General features: G+C 42.3%; 1 protein-coding gene across 1 annotated transcript in view; it reads left to right on the forward strand.

The window, feature by feature from the left end:
* The window catches only part of LOC110524453 (sodium-dependent neutral amino acid transporter B(0)AT2), a 54,236-nt gene extending 34,102 nt beyond the window's left edge, over positions 1-20,134 (forward strand). The window contains exons 6-12 of the mRNA XM_021604100.2: positions 5,759-5,869; positions 11,547-11,788; positions 12,079-12,271; positions 14,623-14,815; positions 17,280-17,439; positions 17,753-17,915; positions 18,411-20,134. Of these exons, the coding sequence (XP_021459775.2) occupies positions 5,759-5,869; positions 11,547-11,788; positions 12,079-12,271; positions 14,623-14,815; positions 17,280-17,439; positions 17,753-17,915; positions 18,411-18,785 (1,437 nt within the window). The 3' untranslated portion in view covers positions 18,786-20,134. The remainder of the gene's footprint in view (positions 1-5,758; positions 5,870-11,546; positions 11,789-12,078; positions 12,272-14,622; positions 14,816-17,279; positions 17,440-17,752; positions 17,916-18,410) is intronic.
* The last annotated feature ends 7,404 nt before the right edge of the window (positions 20,135-27,538 follow it).

The following is a 27,538-nucleotide window of genomic DNA, read 5'->3' on the forward strand; positions in this document are numbered from 1 at the left end:
AAAAGAAAAAACTAGACTCCCCACCCTAGTCACACCCTGACCTAACCAAACCCTGACCTAACCAAAATAGAGAAATAAAAGGATCTCTAAGGTCAGGGCGTGACAGTCTCCGACAGATGCTTTTGTTAGGTGTTTCCGAGAGAGTAGGTGTTCCTTGCAAACCCCCACATGTGATACATTGAAACAAGTATTTGAAAGAGAACACCATTGAGAACACCATTGGGTCCTTATCATCGCTTGTGCGTCTTAGCAAAGAAAGTTTCTACTCCTTTTAGAGTATTGTTCCTTGAGCATTTTAGCAAGGACCATTTTCCCTCCCTTTAGAGTATTTCTGGTCTTATAGGAAAATGGCCCTATCCTGTGCTATCTTAATGCAGCATTTGATCCAGCCTTTGTCCCTCTCACTGGTCTTATCCCAACAGCTGTCTGGTGTTTGCTTGGTTCTATTCAAGCCCCTGTCTCCACAACAAACACAGACAAAAACAGTCTCCACAACACACACAGACAAAACAAGATGGATGCCCTGGCCTCTCAGACAGAAGTGCTTTAATCTTGGTCCTCTGCCATGGTGATGGCATGACAACAGGGAAACCGTCTGTAGTGTCCCGATCTTCCACGTCCTGTTAGTCTGTCGCCGAGCGTGAGGTCATGAAAATGGCCATGCACTTTCCATTCCCCTCCTGGTGAAGGGGCCAGAGTGGGAGACCCTTTGAAGCTTAATCAGGGCTTTACCACACAAAAGAATATTAATGTCGCTTTCGCCCCTTGTTCACAAAAGCCTATTCCTAGGCTGTGATCTACAGTTTCTTTTTCATTTCTGTGTGTGGGTGTGAGGGTGCAAGAGAGACCGAGGGGGAGCGTGGTTGCCATGGTTATACGCGCTCTTTTACTTTGTTTGATTGTTAGGGGTGTACTCACAAAAAAAGGAAAGAAAAAGAACTTCAATCATGTGTATTAAATGGCTTATTAATTTTCCACTCAATCTAATTTGTGCTTGCATTCTTGATAGACAACAGTTCTGTGCAGCTACAAAAGAACACCTCAAAGTTAAAGCACTTACAGTACACATAATTAAGATTAAGCTTTTATCATGACCTGACAAGGTATAATTTGAGTTTTGAGTTGCATAGCAACAACTTGACGATACATAGCCATAATGATAGATGGCGCCTACGATCTGTGACTGACATCACCTCTCCTTACATAAATTACATACTATCTAATGGGATAAAGATACAAACTTTGATAGGTGAGGCAGATATACAATATTTAGATATGGGTGGCAGGTACAGTAGTCACTGCACCTATCCGGTGTATGTGACAAAACTTTTTTGTATTTTTATTTAATTTTTTTAGACTCTCTGAGCAGAAAGGAGCTTCTTTATAGACATTGTGACCACGGTTGTTATTTTCCTATTGTATGAATGGTTGATACAATGTGAATAAGATGTTCAAGAGCAGCTCAGCTGCATAGTGACATGGTTAGGCAAATGGAGCTTCAACCAGTCCATACAGCAGGGGTAGGCAACTAGATTCAGCCCCGGGCATATTTTTGTCGGAGTGAATGGTCGGGAGGCCGGAAAATAATTTTTAATCATTTGTAGACCACAACTAAGCCCAAAAAGAGATGGCAGTGAAGAATAACAATCATTTCATACCTTGATTACATTGAGGCACGATCACATAAACGTCCTCCCAATATCAACTGTGTTTATTTTCAGCAAACTTAACATGCATAAAGTGTATAGTGTTCCTGAAAAAAGGGGGGGTCAAAATCAAAAGTAACAGTCAGTATCTGGTGTGGCCACCAGCTGCATTAAGTACTGTGCATCTCCTCCTCATCGACTGCACCAGATTTGCCAGTTCTTGCTGTGAGATGTTACCCCACTCTTCCAACAAGGCACCGGCAAGTTCCCCAACATTTCTGGGGGGAATGGCCCTAGCCCTCACCCTCCGATCCAACAGGTCCAAGACGTGCTCAATGGGATTGAGATCCGTGCTCTTCGCTGGCCATGGCAGAACACTGACATTCCTGTCTTGCAGGAAATCATGCACAAAACAAGCAGTATGGCTGGTGGCATTGTCATGCTGGAGGGTCATGTCAGGATGAGCCTGCAGGAAGGGTACCACATGAGGGAGGAGGATGTCTGGAGGATGGAGGAGGAGGATGTTCCCTGTAACGCACAGCGTTGAGATTGCTTGCAATGACAACAAGCTCAGTTCCAATGATGCTGTTACACACCACCCAAGACCATGATGGACCACCTGCAAATTGATCCCGCTCCATAGTACAGACCTCAGTGTAACGCTCATTCGTTCGACAATAAACTTGAATCCAACCATCATCTCTGGTGAGAAAACCACGACCCTTCAGTGAAGAGCACTTTTTGCCAGCCCTTTCTGGTCCAGCGTCGGTGGGTTTGTGCCCATAGTCGACGTTGTTGCCAGTGATGTCTGGTGAGGACCTGCCTTACAACATGCCTACAAGCCCTCAGTCCAGCCTCTCTCAACCTATTGAGGACAGTCTGAGCACTGATGGTGGGATTGTGCATTCCTGGTGTAACTCGGGAAGTTGTTGCCATCCTTTATCTGTCCCACGGGTGTGACGTTCGGATGTACCAATCCTGTGCAAGTGTTTTTACACGTGGTCTGCCACTGCAAGGATGATCAGCTGTCCGTCCTGTCTCCTTGTAGCACTGTCTTAGGCATCTCACATTACAGACATTGCAATTTATTACCCTGGCCACATCTGCAGTCCTCATGCCTCCTTGTAGCATGCCTAAGGCACGTTCACGCAGATGAGCAGGGACCCTAGGCATCTTTCTTTTAGTGTTTTTCAGAGTCAGTAGAAATGCCTCTTGTCCTAAGTTTTCATAACTGTGACCTTAATTGTGACCTTAATGCCTACCGTCTGTAAGCTGTGTCTTAAAACTTCTCTGGGATATTTGGGATGGTAGCGTCCCACCTCGCCAACAGCCAGTGAATGTGCAGGGCGCCAAATTCAAAACAACAAAAATCTCATAATTAAAATTCCTCAAGCATACAATTATTTTACACCATTTCAAAGATACAATTCTCATTAATCCAGCCACAGTGTCTGATTTAAAATATGCTTTACAACGAAAGCACCACAAACAATTGTTAGGTCACCACTAACTCACAGAAAAACACAGCCATTTTTCCAGCCAAAGAGAGGAGTCACAAAAAGCACAAATAGAGGTACAATTATTCACTAACCTTTGATGATCTTCATCAGATGATTCTCATAGGACTTCATGTTATACAATACATGTATGTTTTGTTCGCTAAAGTGCATATTTACAGTGGGGAGAACAAGTATTTGATACACTGCCGATTTTGCAGGTTTTCCTACTTACAAAGCATGTAAAGGTCTGTAGTTTTTATCATAGGTACACGTCAACTGTGAGAGACGGAATCTAAAAAAACAAACACATTGTATTATTTTTAAGTAATTAATTAGCATTTTTTTGCATGACGTAAGTATTTGATACATCAGAAAAGCAGAACTTAATATTTGGTACAGAAACCTTTGGGTTCGCGCCCAGGCTCTGTCGCAGCCGGCCGCGACCGGGAGGTCCGTGGGGTAACGCACAATTGGCCTAGCGTCAACCGGGTTAGGGAGGGTATGGCCGGTAGGGATATCCTTGTCTCATCGCGCACCAGCGACTCCTATGGCGGGCCGGGCGCAGTGCGCACTAACCAAGGTTGCCAGGTGCACAGTGTTTCCTCCGACACATTGGTGCGGCTGGCTTCCGGGTTGGATGCGCGCTGTGTTAAGAAGCAGTGTGGCTTGGTTGGGTTGTGTATCGGATTACGCATGACTTTCAACCTTCGTCTCTCCCGAACCCGTACGGGAGTTGTAGCGATGAGACAAGATAGTAGCTACTAAACAATTGGATACCACGAAAAAGGGGTAAAATTAAACATTTTAAAAAAGAGAGAGAGAGTTGAGACAGCAGGTCCGAGACAAGATAGCACAACCGGTGAACAGATCAAGGTTCGATAGCACAGGCAAAACAGCTGAAACTGCATCAGCAGCACGACAAGGAATCACATCCGATGAACAGGTCAGGGTTCCATAGCCACAGGCTTAACAGTAGAAACTGAATCAGCAGTACGACCAGGTGGACTGGGGACGTGGACAGCTAGTAGTCGTCAAGCCAGGTAGTCCTGAGGCATGGCCATAGGGCTCAGGTAATCTGGGAGAGGAGGGAGAGATGGGAGCATTAGATGGAGCATGCCTAAGATCACACAGGACATACAGACTGACCCTAGACCCTTGGCACGTAAACTATTGCAGCATAGTTACTGGACACTGAGACGGGGGGAGGTCGGCGGATACTGGGCCCATCCAAAGTTACACCCGGACAGTGCCAACCAGGCAGTATATAACCCCACCCACTTTGCCAATTACAGCCCCCACACCACTAATGGTATATCAACAGGCCACTAACTTACTACCCTGAGACAAGGCCGAGTATAGTCCAGGAAGATCTCCCCAACTACACAAGCCCAAGGACAGGAAGGATGGCTGAGCTCGAGCAAGCCATTGACTCAGCCCCCATAATAGGGTCAGAAATAAAGAATCTCAGTGGAGAGAGGGGAGCTGACCAAGCAGAGACAGCAAGGGTGGTTTGTCACTCCAGTGCCTTGCAGTTCACCTTTGCACCCCTGGGCCAGACTACACTCAAGAGATGAAGAAGTAATCAGTCTTCAGTAAAGACAGAGTTGAGACAGAGTATGTGTCTCTCACATGGATCAGCAGAGCATTCCATAAAAATTGAGCTCTGTAGGAGAAAGCCCTGCCTCCAGCTGCTTGCTTATAAATTCTAGGAACAACAAGAGGGCATGTGTCTGTACGGCAGGACCAAATCGACTAGATAGGTAGGAGCAAATCCATGTAATGCTTTGTAGGTTAGCAGTAAAACCTTGAAATCATCCCAAGCCTTAACAGGAAGCCAGTGTAATGAGGCTAGCACTGGAGTAATATGATCACGTTTTTGTGTTCTAGTCAAGAATCTTGCAGTCGTGTTAAGCGCTAGCTGAAATGTGTTTTGTGCCTTATCTGGGTAGCCGGAGAGTAGAGCATTGCAGTAGGTTCCATGTGGCTCAGTTGGTAGAGCATGGCACTTGCAATGTCAGGGTTGTGGGTCGATTCCCATGGGGGACCAGTACATGTGGAAAAAGTATGAAAATGTATGCACTCTACTGTCAATTGCTCTGGATAATACCTTCTAATAAAATGTAAATCTAGTCTAACCTTGAAGTGACAAAAGCGTGGATTAGCATTTTTGCATTTTTTTTTGACAAAATGTTTCAGTATTTGAAATGTTACGAAGATGCAAAAAGGCTGCTCTTGAAATATTTTTGTATATGCTAGTCTATAATCTTGAACAATAAGACAATATTCTTCCACTTACTGTGGTCCGCACTCCGCAAGGCTGTGTATTTCTCTGTGTCCACAGGTCAGGAGTAGACAACAAGAGGCAGCCTCAGAGATCCGTTTAGATAAAGCACAAAAGTCATCAGTGCACAGGATCTATCTCGGTATTAATCCCAAACTTTGGGTCTAAGCCGGACTTGTCAATAAATAACTTTAGGCAAGTCAAGTCTTTGAGCATAAGTCAGAGTCCAAGAGTATTTTTTTTAACACGAGTCAGGGTCAAGTCTCAAGTCTGCCTCTCACTTTGTAATGTATGAGTTATAATAAGGTTGTTCTTATGTTGTTGTTTTACAGGTGATGTACTTCAGCTCGTTGTTTCCCTACGTAGTGCTGATCTGTTTCCTGGTCAGGGCTCTGCTCCTCAAGGGATCCGTGGATGGGATCCGACACATGTTCACACCCAAGGTACAGTATCCTAACCCTAATGCTTACCCAAGGTACAGTACAGTGCAGGGGTTGGAACCGGTTCAGGGAACAGAACAGAAAACTGGAAAATAACAATATTTTCAGAGGAACAGAATCAGAACCGGGAACGAAAGTGATCTATACTGTTCCGGAACAAAACCGTTATTTTAAAAGCATGGGAACTGGTTAATAACATTATTTTACATTCCAGCATTTTTTTTCCAGTCTCACAAAACTCTGTCACTCAGAAACTTAAGCCCCTTTTCCATTGGCAATTTGAAGTCAAGCAAGATTGGGCTGGCCTTGGTGGGCTAGCTCAAATTGTGTTTCCACTGCCCCCAGAAATTAGAAATGTTGCTAGGTTGCCAATATGTGACTGCAGCTGGCTTCGCTAATGTTGCTAGCTAAATTGGAAAATGTTGAATAATTTAATTAATCCTCACCATGCTGTAACTAACATTCCCCTATAGTACCAGCCAGACTCAGAGCAATGTATTTCGCTTGCTAACGTTAGCTAGCTAGCTAAACGGTTAGCGTCGTTGCTAGAATAACAGGCTAGCTAACTAAATTCCTACCTTGCTTGCCATGGCATTGGTTATTAGCTAGCTAACTAAGCAAACGAGACAACATGTTTGATATGATATAGCTAGCTAGCTTTCGATATGACTTGGCCAGCTAATATTCCTGCTAGCTAACCTTAGATAGCTAGCTGGCTTGTTTCAACTCTGATTTGCTGGCTAACATTAGGTAGCTAGCATTCAAGGGCTAAATGTTCTCATAAACGTTTGTGTAGTGCAAAAATTTATGAAGGATCCAGCTATGGTGGTTATTATAATGGCGCCAGAGGGGATGGCTGCCGTTTTACGGGCTCCTAACCAACTGTGCTGTTTTGTTTTTTCGCATTGTTTGTAACTCATTTTGTACATAATATTTCTGCTACCATCTCTTATGACCGAAAAGAGCGTCTGGACAGCAGAACAGCGATTACTCACCTCGAACATTACAAATCTTTTTTGTTTAACCTTTCTAGCGCAGGCGTGCCGCTAGCAACCCACCTCGACAAAATCTGGTGAAATTGCAGGGAGCGAAATTCAAATTACAGAAATATAAATATTTAACATTCATGAAAATACAAGTGTTATACATCAAAATAAAGCTTAACTTCTTGTTAATCCAGCCGCTGTGTCAGATTTCAAACATGCTTTACGGCGAAAGCACACCATGCGATTATCTGAGGACAGCGCCCTGCATACAAAAGCATGGAGACATATTTCAACCAGGCAGGTGCGCCATAAAAGTCAGAAATAGCGATATAATAAATGCCTTACCTTTGAAGATCTTCTTCTGTTGGCACTCCAAAAGGTCCCAGCTACATCACAACTGGTCCTTTTGTTCGATAATGTCCTTCTTTATATCCCCAAAAACTCAGTTTAACTGGCTCACTTCATTCAATAATCCACCGGTTTCCTTCCTTCAAAATGCGTACAAAATGAATCCCAAGCGTTACCAATAAACTTATCCAAACAAGTCAAACAATGTTTAAAATCTAACCTAAGGTACCCTAATACGTAAATAAATTATATTGTTTGAGACGGAGAATCATTATTGTCTTTACCAGAGATAAACAACAAAGAACGCACTCTCATCCACGAGCATGAAAACACTACAGCCAAAATGGGAGCCACTTAGAAAAACTACAAATTCTAGCAAATTTTTCCAAAAACAAGCCTGAAACTCTTTCTAAAGACTGTGACATCTAGTGGAAGCCCTATGAACTGCAATCTGGGAGGTTTTGGCCTCATAATAAACATGAAAGCCATTGGAAACCGTGGTAGGCTGAATTTTAATTTGCGAGGGATGGTTAGTCCTCTGTGTTTCACCTGCCATATCAGTTATGTTATACTCACAGACATTATTTTAACAGTTTTAGGAACTTTAGAGTGTTTTCTATCGAAATTGCATGCATACCCTAGCTTCTGTGCCTGAGTAAATGGCAATTTACTTTGGGCACGCTCTTCATCCGGACATCAAAATACTGCCCCCTAGCCCAAAGAGGTTTTAATGAGCAAAGGATATAGTGCTTTGTCAAGACAAGGCCCACATCCACGTCAACAACATGAAGAAAAGACAGTGGAAAAGGGGGAGGAGGGTCGGGTGCCTTGTAAGAATTTGCAGACAAGTAGGTAAACCACCACTTCCAAACATGCAATCATGGGAAAACAAACTGGCCGATCTACGATTAAGACTATCTGACCAATGGGACATTAAAAACTGTAGTATCTTGTGTTTCACCGAGCCGTGACTGAACGACGACACATAATATAGAGCTGGCTGGCTTCTCCGTGCATCGGCAGGACAGAGCAGCTACGTCTGGTGTCAGAGGAAGGACCAAAAAAATGTCAGACTCCAGTCACCCAAGTTATAGACTATTCTCTCTGCTGCCTCACGGTAAGCGGTACCAGAGTGCCAAGTCTAGGACCAAAAGGTTCCTTAACAGATTCTACCCCCAAGCCATAAGACTGCTGAACAATTAATCAAATGGCCACCCGGACTATTTACATTGACCCCCCCCCCCCCCCCCCCCCCCCTTTGTTTTTACACTGCTGCTACTCGCTTTTTATCATCTATGCATTGTCACTTTACAAATGACCTCGACTAACCTGTACCCCGCACATTGACTCGGTACCGGTACCCCCTATATATAGCCCCGCCTTCTCTCAGCTCACTGGTCACCATAGCAGCACCCACTCTTAGCACGCAGGTATATCCAGCAGGTATATCTCACTGGTCACCCCCAAAGCCAATTCTTCCATTGGCCGCCTCTCCTTCCAGTTCTCTGCTGCCAATGACTGGAACGAACTGCAAAAATCACTGAAGCTGGAGACTCTTATATCCCTCACTAGCTTTAAGCACCAGCTGTCAGAGCAACTCACAAATCACTGCACCTGTAAATAGCCCATCCAACTACCTCATCCCCATACTGTATTTATTTATCTTGCTCCTTTGCACCCCAGTATCTCTACTTGCACAATCATCTTCTGCACATCTACCATTCCAGTGTTTAATTGCTATATTGTAATTACTTCGCCACCATGGCCAATTTATTGCCCTACCTCCCTTAGCCTGCCTCATTTGCACATGCTGTATATAGACATTTTGTACTGTATTATTGATTGTATGTTTGTTTATTCCATGTGTAACTCTGTGTTTTTGTATGTGTCGAACTGCTATGCTTTATCTTGGCCAGGTCGCAGTTGCAAATGAGAACTTGTTCTCAACTGGCCTACCTGGTTAAATAAAGGTGAAATAAAAAAAGTTATTTTTATGTAATTTTATTGTGTTACTTTTAGATTTTATTTCATTTAGTAAATATTTTCTTAACTCTATTTCTTGATTTATTTGTGCCTTGTCTAACAACTGCAGTACTGCTTGTCCATGTGCTAGCTGCCAGCAACAAGCCCAGACGAGCTAGCTAAAGGTTGTGTCAGCATCGAGCAGTGATCAACTTGGTGGTTGCATGGTAATGGCATCACCAGCCCAAATTCTAATTGAGCTGGCACCAGTTGAGAAACTGGGCTGTGCTGGCCCGGGTTTCCCTCGATCCAGCTCGAATGTGAGATTTCCATTCGAGCCACCTTGAATTTGGCCCTAATTTTAAGTGCCTGTGGAAATGGGGCTTTATTCCAGTGTCTGCCTGCCAGCTGGAAATCTTTGCCAGTGTGTGTGTGCATGTGTAGGCTACCTGCCCATCCCCCTCTGAAGCACAGGCCACTGTACCCTGCTGACATTACAAGCGTGATTCAGAAATTGGGGAGGGAGATTTTTTTATGAGAGAAGAATAGATTAACTTTTTCAATTCTAGTTTAGGATACTATAGTTATCACATTTCACATTGGATTTATTAACTACAAAAAGTTCATTTTAATGCTGCTCTGCACACACAAGCTTGTTAGCTGACTAGCTAGCTCCGGTTCAACGTTAAAGCCAACTCTCGGAAGTTCAAAGATATTCAAAGTTCCTCCATAGGAGCCGCTCATTCGTATGCATAATTCTGTGGGACTAATTCAGATAATGCATGTCATAACAAGATGCCCAGCGCTTCAGGCCAAGCCCCTCCACCCTATCTCGCTCTCTCCCCACCCGCAAAATTTAAGTTGCATCTCACGCCCCGTACTTGTCTGTCCAATGCATCGACACAACTATAGCTTGTCCGCACCATAGCACGCTGCTCTATCTCAAAAATATTTTTTCTGTTCAGAACTAAACAATTGAAAATTATTTTGGTTCTAACCCCTGGTAGTCACCATAATGCTGCTCCTTGGTTATACCCAAGGTACAGTACCATACAGTCAGCACAATTCTGCTTCACACAGCCAACATACTGCACTACACCCAGTCAAGGACCCAGACTTGTTTGATCCAATGCACTAGTTTTATCCAATGCATTTGTTTGATCCAGTTATGGATCAATGTTGCGTTGTTCACTTTACTGAAACAGGAAGGAAACCAAATTGACTGAAAATGTGGCAGAAATATATTTTTTTAATACTTTAGTCTTTGGCTACTCAGTTGCCGTGGACCAATAGCAATTGGAATCATTTCATTTGGTTGCTTGGCGCTCCCTGCTTTATGTAACATCCACGATGGCGTGTTCCATTCATTTCACAACAAAGTCTCATGTGTCTGCTGATTCTCACACAGCTGACATCTTTCTACTTCAAATGCCTTTGCTGTGTCTCCTGTACGCACGGAGAAAGACATCAAAAGCAGGGCTCATTGTGTGTTGTGTAGTGTGTGCCTTCTAACTGGGTTAAGCCTTCCACCACACACATATACTGTTGGCTATTTGAGAGCAGTAGCATGCTGGATATGTTCTCCTTGTTGGGTCCTTGTTTGATCTTCTCCAGTTTTGACAAATGGAGGTAACTCTCAATCATGATTCACATGTCGACTGATCTGCTCCACTGGTCCAAACAATTGCTTGTCCATTATTAGAAGTTTAACAAAGACTATTGTACAATAAATTACGTAGTGTTGTCCTAAAGAGTCAAACATTGGTCAAATGAATCCACATCGAGGAGAGATGTGTCTGGAACTATAGTTTATCTTCCTTTAGCACCTCCCCTAAATGCAGTGGTGTAAAGTACTTCAGTAAAGAATATCTGTACATTACTTTGCTATTTATATTTTTGACAACTTTTACTTTTACTTCACGACATTCCTAAAGAAAATGATTTATTTTTTACTCCATACATTTTCCCGCACACCCAATAGTACTCGTTACATTTTGAGTGCTTAGTAGGACAGGAAAAGGGTCCAATTCACACGCTTATCAAGACAACATCCCTGGTCATCCCTACTGAATCTGATCTGGCGGACTCACTAAACACACATGCTTCGTTTGTAAATTATGTCTGTAGTGTGCTCCTGGCTTTCCGTAAATAAAAAAAACAATAATATGGCTCCATCTGGTTTGCTTATTATAAGGATTTTGAAATTATTTGTACTTTAACTTTTGATACTTAAGTATATTTTAGAACCAAACACTTTTAGACTTTTACTCAGGTAGTATTTTACTGGGCGACTTTCACTTTTACTTGAATCCTATTAAGTTTCTATTAGTATGACAATTTGGGTACTTTTTCCACCACTGTCTAACTGTGCATTTCCTTTTCAGTTGGAGATCATGCTGGAGGCCAAAGTGTGGCGCGAAGCGGCCACACAGGTCTTCTTCGCCCTGGGCCTGGGCTTCGGAGGGGTCATAGCCTTCTCCAGCTACAACAAACGGGATAACAACTGTCACTTCGACGCAGTGCTGGTCTCCTTCATCAACTTCTTCACCTCTGTGTTGGCCACCCTGGTGGTATTCGCCGTGCTTGGCTTCAAGGCCAACATCATGAACGCCAAGTGTGTTGCACTGTGAGTAGTATACTATAAGCCACTCACTTTTAGAACTGTAGCCTAATCCCCCAAATCGTAACTTTTGGTGATTATACTGTAGGCCAATATGCCTGTGACTTGAAGTTAAGCAGATGCTTTTATCGATCGTACTTTTCATAGAGACACACAGTATATTCAATGCAATGTATGTGGCCAATACTTGAATCATGCTGTAACCACTGAGCCACGTGACAAGGCCGCTATTAGCGTGGTCTTGTATGATAGAGTATCCATTTGGATCTGGTCTTATATTATGTTCAATCTCTCAGGAACACAAAGAAGATAGTTGCTTTGCTAGGGAATGAGGTCAGCCACGACCTGATCCCCCACCACATCAACTTCAGCGCTACTTTGAGTGCTGAGGACTACCAACAGCTGACGGAGATCCTCAGAGGGGTGACGGAGAAGGATTACCCGCGCCTGGGCCTGGACTCCTGCAGCATCGAGGAAGAGCTCAACAAGGTGAGGGTCCTTTGTCTTCCGACAGCTACATCATTCTACTGCAACGAGTTGCTCGGTGCAGACGGCCGTCACAACATCTGACATAAGGCAATGGGTGAGGGGGCTTGTAGAATGTAGAACGGTAATATTGTGTCTTTTCGCATCTTTCATGATCATTAACAGTCACTTTTAGGGTCATTGAAGAAAACACATAAACAGTCATAAAAACTGGTGTCAGACATGGTATCATCACAACAACTGACTTTTGCACCGTCATGTCACAAACCAGGATTAGCTACGCCCAGAGCCATATATTTAGAGAGGTGGGCCAAAATGTTGAATGGACGCCATGTTTGCGCCTGTGAGCTTTCCATTCATCCATACATGATGAGAATTTGGAATCTTGTACATAGCATTGTTTAAAATTCAGAAAATTCTGTGAACTGCTATTATAGCCCATGGGTACCTAACATGGCTGGCCTGGAATGTAGTGTAATGTAAATGCATCACGATACCAGAAAAAAAACATAGTTAAATTGTTGCCAGCAGCACAGTTACAGTCACTAACACTCTAGATAATATGAAAACAGCCTAACCAGCTCTGCTAGAGTGAGTAAAATGGTCAGAGTGAGGTGTTCTCTCATTTGTGTCTGGAAGTAGCTAGCAAACTAGTCAACTTTAGCCAGTTAGCTTGGGTGCTTGACTGCCGTTGTGAGGTCAGAAACCCTTCTACTCGGCCAGAGCATCCAGTGTGCACTCTACAGTGCCTTGCGAAAGTATTCGGCCCCCTTGAACTTTGCGACCTTTTGCCACATTTCAGGCTTCAAATATAAAGATATAAAACTGTATTTTTTTGTGAAGAATCAAGAATTTCCCAAGCTTTAAACATCCCAAGGAGCACTGTGCAAGCGATAATATTGAAATGGAAGGAGTATCAGACCACTGCAAATCTACCAAGACCTGGCCGTCCCTCTAAACTTTCCGCTCATACAAGGAGAAGACTGATCAGAGATGCAGCCAAGAGGCCCATGATCACTCTGGATGAACTGCAGAGATCTACAGCTGAGGTGGGAGACTCTGTCCATAGGACAACAATCAGTCGTATATTGCACAAATCTGGCCTTTATGGAAGAGTGGCAAGAAGAAAGCCATTTCTTAAAGATATCCATAAAAAGTGTTGTTTAAAGTTTGCCACAAGCCACCTGGGAGACACACCAAACATGTGGAAGAAGGTGCTCTGGTCAGATGAAACCAAAATTGAACATTTTGGCAACAATGCAAAACGTTATGTTTGGTGTAAAAGCAACACAGCTCATCACCGTGAACACACCATCCCCACTGTCAAACATGGTGGTGGCAGCATCATGGTTTGGGCCTGCTTTTCTTCAGCAGGGACAGGGAAGATGGTTAAAATTGATGGGAAGATGGATGGAGCCAAATACAGGACCATTCTGGAAGAACCTGAACCTGATGGAGTCTGCAAAAGACCTGAGACTGGGACGGAGATTTGTCTTCCAACAAGACAATGATCCAAAACATAAAGCAAAATCTACAATGGAATGGTTCAAAAATAAACATATCCAGGTGTTAGAATGGCCAAGTCAAAGTCCAGACCTGAATCCAATCGAGAATCTGTGGAAAGAACTGAAAACTGCTGTTCACAAATGCTCTCCATCCAACCTCACTGAGCTCGAGCTGTTTTGCAAGGAGGAATGGGAAAACATTTCAGTCTCTCGATGTGCAAAACTGATAGAGACATACCCCAAGCGACTTACAGCTGTAATCGCAGCAAAAGGTGGCGCTACAAAGTATTAACTTAAGGGGGCTGAATAATTTTGCACGCCCAATTTTTCAGTTTTTGATTTGTTAAAAAAGTTTGAAATATCCAATAAATGTCGTTCCACTTCATGATTGTGTCCCACTTGTTGTTGATTCTTCACAAAAAAATACAGTTTTATATCTTTATATTTGAAGCCTGAAATGTGGCAAAAGGTCGCAAAGTTCAAGGGGGCCGAATACTTTCGCAAGGCACTGTAAGTGCGAAACGCTCTGAATTTACAAAACGACCCAAAGCACACTCTGACACACTGGAGGCAATTTACGAACACACCCTAAATATATGGCTCTGGCTACGCCTATCCAATGAACATTCTTTGTGTCATAACAGTGCAATGTAAACTGTTACTGAATACTATTTTCCACAGACTGCGGTAGACTTGCCTCTAGATGTTGTCTACACACGTCAAGATTTGTCATTCCAATCATGTGAAACCTTAGGGCAAATAGTCTTACTAGAAGTGGATATTACTGACTAATTTACATAAAACCTTCTTCTTCCCTGTCCTTCTCCTCCCTGTCCTCCGCCTCCTCAGGCAGTGCAAGGTACAGGCCTGGCCTTCATCGCCTTCACAGAGGCCATGACCCACTTCCCTGCATCTCCCTTCTGGTCCGTCATGTTTTTCCTCATGCTGGTTAACCTGGGCATGGGCAGCATGTTTGGTACCATCGAGGGCATCATCACACCTTTGGTCGACACCTTCAAAGTCCGCAAGGAGTTCCTCACAGGTCAGTCCTAAGACGTGATGGAGGAATATATAGGTCATTATATCTCAATTCACCTTTCTGCGATTCCTCTTAGCTTATCTCCTTGTTTCCTTCTCAATCGTATTGGAGAAGGTCCCTATCGTACCTTCTTCCTCGATGCGTTGTAAAGGAGGACATAAAGGAGAGAAGATACAAGGAATTGAGGAAAAATAAAAGAGAGAAAGCCTATGTGTCAGTGTGTGGTAGACCTTTTTCCACAATGTATCCTCAGCTGAACTATACTGATGTGTATTTTCTATAGTATCAGGTCAATTAAGTATTACCTATGTGTATGAGCTATTATGGCTCTTTGCTTTAATGCCTTTGGCTCAATAATGATTGCATAATACAAATCCAATGCACAGTAGATGTGTGGCACCAAAGAGAATTTCATAATTAGCGCAACCACATGTTGATCAATATTGTGCATGAATTCTGTTAATGAGGATGGGTCATTCTTGAATTGGGCTAAATTATAGGTGGGCTATGTACAGGTGCAGTAATCTGTGAGCTGCTCTGACAGTTGGTGTTTAAAGCTAGTGAGGGAGATAAGTGTTTCCAGTTTCAGAGATTTTTGTAGTTCGTTCCAGTCATTGGCAGCAGAGAACTGGAAGGATAGGCGGCCAAAGAAAGAATTGGTTTTGGGGGTGACCAGAGAGATATACCTGCTGCAGCGCGTGCTACAGGTGGGTGATGCTATGGTGACCAGCGAGCTGAGATAAGGGGGGACTTTACCTAGCAGGGTCTTGTAGATGACATGGAGCCAGTGGGTTTGGCGACAAGTATGAAGCGAGGGCCAGCCAACGAGAGCATACAGGTCGCAATGTAGCTAGACTCTTACCCATATAAATGGATGAACACTTCAACCTCTCTGTCATGGATGCCATGGTTGCCCTTAGTTTGAAGATGTAATCTGGAGACAGATGTTTTATTCAACATCCTTCTGTGTTCTCTTTTTGACTCCCTGTGCATTTTCAATCATACTCTGCTTCCACCGGCATTCCACTGATTTCAAAACTCGGTCAACTTCTTCTATGACAACAACATTGTTGATCGCCATTTCTTCCCCATCACTGTCATCAAAAGACTATACAATGTCTGGTTCAAGGACAAATGTTGACCTAAATCAGGAATTTCCTCATTATCTGAAACATTTTCAGAGTCAGAGAGAGTCAGCATGGCATGATCGTCCTCCAGAAAGTAGTCCATCACAACGTTTTCCCACTGATCTTTGTCGATGGCGCCTGATAAATTCAGGGCAGTAATGTTGAGAGCAATAGCAACACTTTTGCAGTTCTTCATGTCTTTCCAAAAAGCTGCGGTAAAAATGATTATTTACACACACTGAGCAGCTCATGTTATAGACACAAGCATTCCACATGGCAGACCAATCCAAACTCATCTCTCGTCCAGCCCACCCATTATCGCAGCCAAACATGGCTTGCGGGAAGGTTCCTGTATTTTTCCATGGCCAAACCAACTAGGCTCGTAATTTAACAATTGTATTTGCATTTACAGATGGCAAACAATTGTTTGTTATTAAGGAACTTGAAAGTTCATGTTCCAGAAGGCTTTTCTGACAATTTTTTTTATTTAAAAAAAAATATATATATAAATAAATAAATAAAAAGTTTACGAATATAAGTGCCTCTCCTGTGAAGTAGTGACTTGCGACATACGCCTAGCTTCCTGAAACAGGTCACATATGTAAGTCCTTAATATTGCAAAACATCTAGTTGCATGCATTGTAGGAACTACTTGAGGATAGAAAATTGTCCCGCTGGTAATGTGTAGAGGTGTAGTGACATGTTTTCGGTTTTTCGAGATATCTTTCTATTATTTGGAATGCTAGAAAACAAAGAAGGCTATTCAAATACCTTCTTCTTTTTTTACCAGTATAATGTGTCCCTTGGTTTTATGTCATTTGGTGTTACCACCTTGAAAATCACTGATTACGAAGGTGTACAAGGATCCAGTGGCAAGCTGTTATTGAGGGAGGGGGTCTCTATTAAAGAAAAATATTAGCTAATCACACCCTTTTAATATGTCATACATTTGAGGATTTTTCTTTTATAATTTGGTGTGTCTAAATCCAAAGTGTCACTTGGTGTTAGAACATTTTAATGAAGGGAAATAACATTGTGAGTAAAAAAAGTGTGATTACCTTAGATTTGAGCATTTGTGGCCTCCATTTCAGAAAATCCACATTTCCCTCAAATGTATCATCGGTGGTGTTAGTACTCCTTGTGGTAGCATATTGTTATTATCATGGTACACATTTAATTAAGCTGCCATATTAGTTGATTTAGAAAGGGAAAATCAAATCAAATCTTTTTTTTCCAAAATGCCATGCCCAAATGCCACCATAAATCAAGCACCACCCGGATGGCATTTATCCCCCTTGTCCCTTTTTACTAATGTCCGTGTATTCTCCCTCTTGTAACAGTGGGTGTCTGTCTGCTAGCCTTCTTCATCGGCCTGCTGTTCGTCCAACGATCTGGGAACTACTGGGTGGCCATGTTTGATGACTACTCTGCCACACTGCCCCTGCTCATAGTGGTCATCCTGGAGAATGTGGCTGTTGCTTGGGTCTACGGGACTGACAAGTATGTATATGTCAAATGATATACAGAATGTCAGTAATCTGTGGTTTTCTTGACTATAATTCCAAATTCGAAGCTGTCCATCCAAATGCAATGACAAATATTCTTTAAATTCAGTATTCAGAATGAGTTAACCATGAATAGTGAATGAACAACACTTGACTTAAATATTACCTGCTATGACCTCTGGTATCCTGTACAGGTACTGTATGTTAAACATAATTGCCAAACTCAACACAGTCTAAAGTGTGTACCATTATGTATCCTCACCTTCTGTGGGATCCTTTCCCTGCTTCTCCCCTGTTCCTCCGCCCAGATTCTTTGAGGACCTGAAGGACATGCTGGGCTTCACTCCATTTCGGTTCTACTACTACATGTGGAAGTACGTGACCCCCCTGCTGCTCATCCTTCTGCTGGGCTCCAGTGTGATCCAGCTGGGAATGACCCCACCCAGCTACAGTGCCTGGCTAGAGGACATGGTGAGGTGTCTGTGGTCTCAATTAATGGGATACACAGGCTTTTGTTATACTCCAGCACCAAAACAACAATTCAACTACACATCAAGATATTTTTTCTCTTTTTCTATAGTCTTATATTGCTTCCTGTACTTGCCTTCTTTCCTTTATCCACACTCATTTTAAAATACCTAGACCTGGATGGTTACGTGATAGCCCTCTGCCAAATTAGCTTCACCAATCCTCTTGGATTATGAGATCAGCACAGATTTGAGGAGTGGACGTTACACTTAAAACTGATTTAAGATGCAACCTATTGTCACATGGGCCCAACATGGTTTTAGTGTCAGTATCCGTTTCTGGCCAGTGAGAAGTAATATATAATAGTAACTTCTTGCTCTCCTTCCCCCATGTGAATGAGGCCAGTGAGGAGTCTCTGAGCTATAATGATACACACTAGTAGTATCAATAGTAATACTATACAGTTCTAACCTCTCAATCCTTCCCTGTCTCGCCTAGGCCAGTGAGAAGTCCCTTAAATATCCCCCTTGGGGCCTGGCGGTCTGCATCTCCCTGGTGGTGATGGCCATCATGCCCGTGCCCGTGGTCTTCTTCCTCCGCTACTTCAACATCATCGACGAGAACGCTGGCGTGGTGTCCACCATCTCCTACAAAAAGGGCTGCATCATCAAGGAGAGCGTCAGACCCGAGGAGGACGATGATGCCAGCCTCATCCACGCCAAGTCGCCCGGCAGCGAAGCGCCATCTCCCATGCCTGGCAACAGCATCTACCGTAAGCAGAGTGGAGGGGTCCCCGATGCCGCACCCAACGGCCGCTACGGCATCGGCTACCTGATGGCTGACATGCCAGACATGCCCGAGTCAGACTTATAGAGCGACTTGTAGGGCGATGTCTATGGTCCTCCCACCCTACTGGCTGGCCAACCAATCGCTCTTCATTGTGTTTAGTCATGGGAATCATCATCTGCATATTTTTATTTGTAGTGTTTCAGTATATTCTTTGTAGTTATCGTAGCTGCTCCCCTTCATGTTTTCCTCGTCCCCTTTTGCCGTGAAAACGATTAAAAAGATGTGTCCACTGTACATATTATCTCCTTTTGTCTTCCCCACCCAGTTGCTCCTTGGCTCAGTCCCAAATATACCCTCTCTAGCTCCCAGTCCCGGAGACCTTGTTGACCCCCTAGTGGACAGAACAGGACAGTATTGGTGTAAGCAATAAGGTGGAATCAAACTCCACCAAGGCTACTAATAGTGCTAGGCAGGATAGGTGTGAATTCAATTCTGTAAATTCAGTAAGTAAACTCAAATGAAAATGGTCTTTATTGCTTCTCTATGAAAACAACAGTGAATTTGAATTTCTGTCTACTGTCTGAATTGATTGAATTGAAATGGACTTACCCCAAACCTGATTCTAGGCTCTGCCAGGGAAAGTCAACAAGGGTCATAGGCTATGTATGGACCAGTGAGGGTTCCATTTGGGACTGGAGCTTCTGTCCACAGTATGTCCCACCCCCACCCCCACCCCCACCCCCCCCACTGGCTGTGTACATTATGACTTCACCACTGGCCCAGAGTACTGAGATTAGTAGCAGTGTAGGTGTTTTGGATGACATACTTGTTGACAATGATGCTATGCTGACCACATTTCCTTGATGTAAGTACAATATAGTGCAAACAGCGAAAGGATGGCATTGAAACTGAACCCCCCCCCCATGATTGATCTAAAAGAAAATGTGTGCCTAAATAACTTCTGATGACTGGGGCGGCAGGTAGTCTAGTGGTTAGAGTGTTGGACTAGTAACCGAAAGGTTGGAAGGTCAAATCCTGTTCTGCCCCTGAACAAGGCAGTTAACCCACTGTTCCTAGGCAGTCATTGAAAATAAGAATTTGTTCTTAACTGACTTGCCTAGTAAAATAAATATGTTTATAGAATACATGGTGAACATTGTATATTTAAGGTATTCTGTAAATATAATATAGAAATATTATAAATATATTTATCTGAATAGTTTGGATATCAGAACACCTTGTTTTTTGGTAAGAAGTGCTACAAATCCTTAACTCTGGTCTCTTTTTTTGTTTACTGATGTGCTGTCGGTCTATGTAAAGAGTTTGACTCCTCTTGATAACTTGTAAATACTTTTTTCCATGAAATGGCTTCAAAACACAATGTATTTTTTTCCCTTTCGAGATTAAAGATCAAACTTGGTCCATGCTTGGCACTGATGTCTATGTAGTTCAGTGTTGTCCTCATCTAACCGTTTGTCTGTCAGGGAAATGTCAACCATGAGTGAGATCAAACAACAGATACAGACACGCTCATATTATATTGAGTTAAGGCTACATCAATAGGCTACATCAACAGGCAGCCTATTTAACTGTGTTACACTGCTCTCTAGTGTGCATAAGGTAAACGTCTTTAGATCTTTTTAAGGCCTTATTGGAGTCATGGGGTAACTGCATACATGGAATGTCTCTGGAAGTGGGCGTATCAACAGAAGTGGAAGGATTAACCAAATTGGGTGTTTGGAAAGCGAATCAGCTAATGGGCAGATTTGTTTTGCCACTCAAGACTGTATTGCGTGGCTGCTGTGTTTTCTAACTTTCCGAATGTGTTCTTGGTCGGAATCAGCAGAGGGGACAGTAAAGAATTTCAGTTAGGCTAACGTTTTTGCCATTCACTTTGAGCTGTGTCATTGGTGTAGCTACCTAAATTATTTGTTTTTTTTGTATTGTCATCTAAGATTAATGTGGCTATAATCTGCCAAACTAACATTAGCTAACCTTTTAAAATTAGCTATCATCACTGAGAGCGACTGTTAACTAACGTTATCAACTCATCTAGCTAACTTAGTAAACCATTTTTAATTTATGTTTGTTTGACAGCATGTCACAGTTTTGAAAGCTGCTGATGGCCGCATGGTTTTATCCCAGTGCTAATTGTATCATTGCCCCTTCTGCCAGCCCTCTATTATCAAGCCACAAGACTATGGCAGTTTGTGGGCACACATTTAGTGGTGGGAAGTTGACTCCAAAATAATCGATTCCTCGACCCCTTGCCCGTCGACTCCCATTTCTGGGTGTCAAGTTTCGATTCTGCTTGGAATCGACTCTAAAGATTCAGTATTTTACTTTTTGCATGGGAGGAAACTATTTTCTATAGCATACTTCAAGAACACAAACTCTCACATCTTTTTATGTAGCCAGAAAGCTGCCAAAAGTTTGGACATATGTATTGTTAGGATCGTAAGAAAAGCCATGATTGAAACATGAAACGTAACCGTTAAATTACATCTGTAAACGTACAAACCCAATCTTACAACTATGAATTAACATTTACACATTAACCTTTCTAGCGCAGGTATTCCGCTAGTGGAACCCCTCGACAAATATTTTTTTGAAATATGTAACTTTCACACATTAACAAGTCCAATACAGCAAATGAAAGATAAACTTATTATTAATCTACCCATCGTGTCCGATTTCAAAAATGCTTTACAGCGAAAGTATGATTATTTTAGACCAAAGATAAGATTTTTCCAGCCAAAAAATATAGATAATGAATCACTAACCTTTGATGATCTTCATCAGATGACACTCATAGGACATCATGTTACACAATACATGTATGTTTTGTTCGATAATGTGCATATTTAAATCCAAAAATCTCAGTTTACATTGGCAATTTATGTGCAGTAATGTTTTGATTCCAAAACATCCAGTGATTTTTACTCATAAACATTGATAAAATATACAAGTGTTATTCACAGAATTAAAGATAGACTTCTCCTTAATGCAACCGCTGTGTCAGATTTCCCAAAAACTTTACAGAAAAAGCATCATCTGAGAACGGCGCTCAGAGCCCAATCCAGCCAGAGAAATATCCGCCATTTTGGGAGTCAACAGAAGTTAGAAATAACACTATAAATATTCACTTACCTTTGATGATCTTCATCAGAAGGCACTCCCAGGAATCACAGTTCGACAATAAATGACTGATTTGTTCCATAAAGTCCATAATTTATGTCCAAATAGCCACTTGTTGTTAGCGTGTTCAGCCCTGTAATCCATCTTCATGAGACGCGAGCACTTCGTCCAGACAAAACTCAAAAGGTTCCGTTACAGGTCGTAGAAACAAGTCAAATTATGTATGGAATCAATCTTTAGGATGTTTTTAACATAAAACATCAATAATGTTCCAACCGGAGAATTCCTATGTCTGTAGAAAAGCATTGGAACGAGAGCTAACTCTGTCGGGAGCGAGCGTCACAAGCATGAAACACTCTGCCAGACCACTGACTCAAACAGGTCTCATGAGCCCCTCCTTTATAGTGGAATCCTCATTCAAGTTTCTAAAGACGGTTGACATCTAGTGGAAGCTGTAGGAAGTGCAACTTGACTCCATAGACGCTGTGTATTCGGTGGGCCAAGCTTTGAAAAACTACAAACCTCAGATTTCCCACTTCCTGTTTGCATTTTTCTCAGGTTTTCGCTTGCCATATGAGTTATGTTATACTCACAGACATCATTCAAACTGTTTTAGAAACGTGTTTTCTATCCTATACTAATAATAATATACATATATTAGCATGTGGGACAGAGTAGGAGGCAGTTCACTCTGGGCACCTTATTCATCCAAAAGTGAAAATGCTGCCCCCTATCCCAAAAAGGTTAAATTCTTACTTTACGTCCCCCTTTACTCAGTTACTGATGTTTTTTATACATGTAAACTTTTGTCAGGAATGTGTATGTGTATGTGTATCTGCAAAGGATATGAACCGAACATAGCTAGTCGAAGTTAGCTAGTCAGTCAAGCAACGCTTCTTCTTCTATGGTATATTGGTGATCACACAATATAATTCCCCCCAAAAACGGAACTACGAAAAAATAATTTAAAAAAATAATAAAGAAAATAAAACAGATCTGATTCCTACACAGTCTCAAGAGGAACCTGGGAGGGTGGGTCTTCTGGCGCCAGTCCCCCTTGCAAATCTTCAGATGTAAAATCCCAAAAACATTTCTGCCGCAGCCACAATAATGTCCAGTTTCTTTGACTTCTTTGAGACTTGTGCTGTACAGTTTAACTGTGGCAATGAATGCAACAAAATCCACCTTTTTAACACACAAGGTATATTTTGTCTGGCAGCAAACATTTGCTACAGGCTGTGGTGTATCCACTACCATATATTCACTAGCATCACTTGTTTTCTCAATTATTTGAAATTGCCTTCGAATAGGCGATTCAATAGGCCTCACTAACCTTTGCCACCTCAATTTCCTTCACCCTTACAGAGCACTCCAGGAACTCGGGATAATGATCCACACCACAATTGCAACACCGTCGTCCTTCTACACGCCGTTCTTCAGTATACTCTGTTCGCCTCCACACACTTGAAACATGGCCAAATCCTTTGAAATTCTTACATTGCAGTGGTTTGGGGATGAACGCTCTTACAGTGTATCTTACAAATCCGAGCTTCACATGCGTAGGTATTTGCTCTTTATCAAAAAACAACAGAACCGACAGACTTTCTTATTTTTCTCCATTCACCCAGCGGTTCAGATGCGAGCACCAACCACACCAGTAATTCTCTTCAGGTATTCAACCTGAACACCCATCGTCACGGGTGCTCTACTCCAAAGTTCAAACATAACTTCTGTTGTCCGGATTCTTTTGAGGCCTTCTGCAATCTTCCTATGAGAAATACAATTAACCAAAATAAGACCCCTCTTGATCACTCTGACAGACTCCACTTTTCCAAGCGCATACTTGACCATTTTCAACACCTTAAATGGGTTTCCCCACATATACAACCTTTCTCAACAAACGCATCCCAACAAGAAGCGATTCATTATCATTTACACATGTATCCTCCACTCCAATTTTAGACAATTTCCTCTTTCTTCCAGTTTATGATACTATTGTCCATTCAGAACATTCGTCTTCACCAAATTTACCCGAAGCACTGCTTAATTCGAACTCGGCATCCACTTCCGCCATCTTACTCCTTCCAAACGCACTCCCCCTTCAATAAAGCAACTCTAACCGAGTGTCACGCCCTGGCCTTAGTTATCTTTGTTTTCTTTATTATTTAGGTTAGGTCAGGGTGTGACATGGGGGTTTTATGTGTTTTGTCTTGTCTAGGGGTTTGTATGTTTATGGGGCTGTTTCCTGTCTAGGTAAATTGTATGTCTATGGTTGCCTAGATTGGTTCTCAATTAGAGGCAGCTGTCTATCGTTGTCTCTGATTGGGAACCATATTTAGGCAGCCATATTCTTTGGGTATTTTGTGGGTGATTGTTTCCTGTGTCAGTGTTTGTGCCACACGGGACTGTTTTCGGTTAGTTCACGGTTATTGGTTTTTGTATTTGTGTTCATGTTTAGTTTTTCCTCATTAAAAACCATGGACACCTACCATGCTGCATATTGGTCCGATCCTTGTTTCACCTCTTCAGAGGAAGAGGAGGAAATCTGCCGTGACACCAAGAAGTTAGTTGCTTTGCAGCTTCCGGTTTCATTTCCAAAATAAAAGTCCAAGTTTGTTTTTGAACGGCATTCAATAACTACGTTATACCAGTCAGTAGATGGCGTAGTATAGGCTTGGGCCTTCAGCAAATGACGTGTGAAAATGATACTATAAAGACACAAAAGAGCCTTGTCTATAATAACTGCCTGAGCTGTAAAATAGAAAGTAAATATGATTTAGGCCTATTCCACTATCTAAATATGCCATGCTGGCCTCCCAAGTGGTGCAGTGGTCTAAGGCACTGCATCGCAGTGCTTGAGGTGTCACTACAGATCCGTGTTTGATCCCAGGCTGTGTCACAACTGCCATGACCAGGAGTCTCATAGAGCGGTGCACAATTGGCCCAGCGTCGTCTGAGTTAGGTGAGGGTCTGGCCAGGGGGGCTTTACTTGGCTCATCGCACTCTAGCGACTCCTTGTGGCGGGCCTGGTGCCGGCTGACAGCGGTCGTCAGTTGAACGGTGTTTCCTCCGGCACATTGGTGCAGCCGGCTTCCGGGTTAAGCTGGCGGATGTTAAGAAGTGCGGTTCGGTGGGTCATGTTTCGGAGGCTGCATGACTGGACCTTCGACTCTCCCGAGCCTGTTTGGGAGTTGCAGCGATGAGACAAGATCGAAATTGGGGAGAAAAAGGGGGTAAAATAATAATGAATAATAATATGCCATGCTGTTGTGTGTTATTTAATTGCAATATAATTGCATAATTTATTTTTATAGCCGCATGGGGCTACTGTGGTGATCATGTAACCTAATGAATCATACTTTTTCAATATTTGGGAGCACGGACTATAGGCCTTATTAGGCATTTTGACTGTTGTATTTGCAAATTCCACTCTATGTTGGCTTGTTATAATCATTTGCATTTGCACAACACCATCACGCAGAGACTATAAACTTCTCAATAAGTGAGACAAAACAAAATATTGATTAAGGCGATAACCTATCCTGAGCGCAATAGCCAAGGGGTCCCAAGTGGACGACTATCTATATTTTCCCTATTAGCCACTGCAAACTAGTTTGTTTAAAATGTATTTAGAGGCTATATTTAGAGGCCTGTGAGCTAGGGTCTCATTTTAAGGGGAGGACTATACTAAAAACAGTTATAAAACACAAATAGAGTTCTAAAATTATTCCGCAAGACATCAGTACGCAAAATGAAAATGCCTACAAGTTTGTTTTGTTTTGTTTTTTTTTGTTTTTTTTGGGGGGGGGGGGGGGGTAGGCCTACAGCAAATGAAACATTGAATTAAAAAGTTATAAAGTTATAGGCTAAAGAACTTTTGAATATACACATGGATTTCAATAAACAAATGGATAAGACTGTTCTATTCTCTTTGATTTAGTTCCTGTTGCAACTCAGACAAATGACTGAATGGATGACATATTGCCTGACTGACTGAACTCAATGAAGGATGAATTAAATGTTCAAATATGTTGGAATGAGTTTGAATGCTCTGCACTTTATTTGGCTAGTAGGTAAATATGCCTACATTGGGGTATAATGACACTATGGCTGCATGCCTCCAGAAGGGCATCTTCTGAGGCTGAGGGGTGCTTTTCTGTGCATGGAGATCACAAGCTCTTCAACTTGGCAGCATTGTCAGGGAATAGCCTATATGGAGACTACCTGAGACCTCCCCTTATTGTAAATTGTGGGAATCCGCTTATGCCAGACTTAGCCTACATTTAACCTCTCCCTTGTTCATTTCAAAGTCCATATGTTCATGCCCCGATTCATATAAATCATGTCAAATTATTTAAAATTCATGTTAAACCCTCCTACAGAATAATCTTTGGCAAGATTTTGAGTGATGAAATACATTTCAAAATATTCTAGAAAAAATATATATTTTGAGTGGCAAAGATTCCAGTGATCATACATAATTCATAGATTCCCTAAACATGTATTGTTATTCTGTTTCATTATTCCTGGTATATACTACTGGTTATGATTGCAGACAGAGCCCAGAGAATGGGATTGTGCAATATTGAATTAGTAATATTTTGATAAGGTGCATGCATGGGGATGTCCACGTATGCCCATGCTGTAGAGAGGGATAGACCCCGATCCTCTCTGTCCCTTGCCTGCTCCTATTTCTTTTTGCTAGGAAAAACGCTAGTGTGTGTTTGTTCTTCTGTGTAGAATAGCTCAGCCTACTCATTGATAGCCCCTAGTTTATTGAACTTGCTTGAGACATTGCAAGACAAGAAATTGCGAAATGCAGCATTGCCATAGCCTATAACCTACATTGTTTGATTACCGATGCACAGTTCTACCTGCCTGGTGGCTGACATGCCACCCATCTCTGAATTAATTAAATTCAAAGGGCTCTTTCTTTCCCTCCTTCTTGCGCATAGGCTATATGTAACCTAACAACGACCAGCAGAGGGAGACAGGGTGAAGGGAAAGGACAGAGACAAGACACAACATGACAGTACATGACACTATATCTTGGTCATCTGTGTCTAGCAATGCCTCGTAAATTCAACAAAAGTATATTACAGTATACAGTACCAGTCAAAAGTTTGGACACCTACTCATTTCAGACTTTTTCTTTATTTTTACTATTTTCTACATTGTAGAATAATAGTCAAGACATCAAAACTATGAAATAATACATATGGAATCATGTAGTAACCAAAAAAGTGTCAAACAAATCAAAATATATTTGACGCTCGTCAGGCGTCTACGCCTCAGCCGGCTCATCGGCTCCCATGCCTCAGCAGTAGCAATACAAGGATATAACGTCGATTGAAGAAACAGAAATGCTTATGGGGGAGGTGTTGCTGTATATATTCAGAGCCATATCCCTGTAATGCTTAGAGAAGTTATTGTGTCAAGTGTTATTGAAGTGTTGTGCAGGTTGGCACATTTCTTTTGGGGTGTCAGTATCTAAAAAAATATGTGTGAAATGCTTGATAGTCTATGTGATGTAAACAGAAGTCTACTTTCTTGGGGACCTGATTATTGACTGGTTTTCATCAAGCTGACCGCTCAACAGATAGCTTCTCACTGTAACCAGTGCCTGTAATCTGGTTCAGATTATTAATCAACCTACCAGGTTGTTCACAAACACTACAGGGACAAGATCATACACATGT

Source organism: Oncorhynchus mykiss, chromosome 1 (assembly GCF_013265735.2).
Source record: "Oncorhynchus mykiss isolate Arlee chromosome 1, USDA_OmykA_1.1, whole genome shotgun sequence".
NCBI classification, from domain to species: Eukaryota; Metazoa; Chordata; class Actinopteri; order Salmoniformes; family Salmonidae; genus Oncorhynchus; species Oncorhynchus mykiss.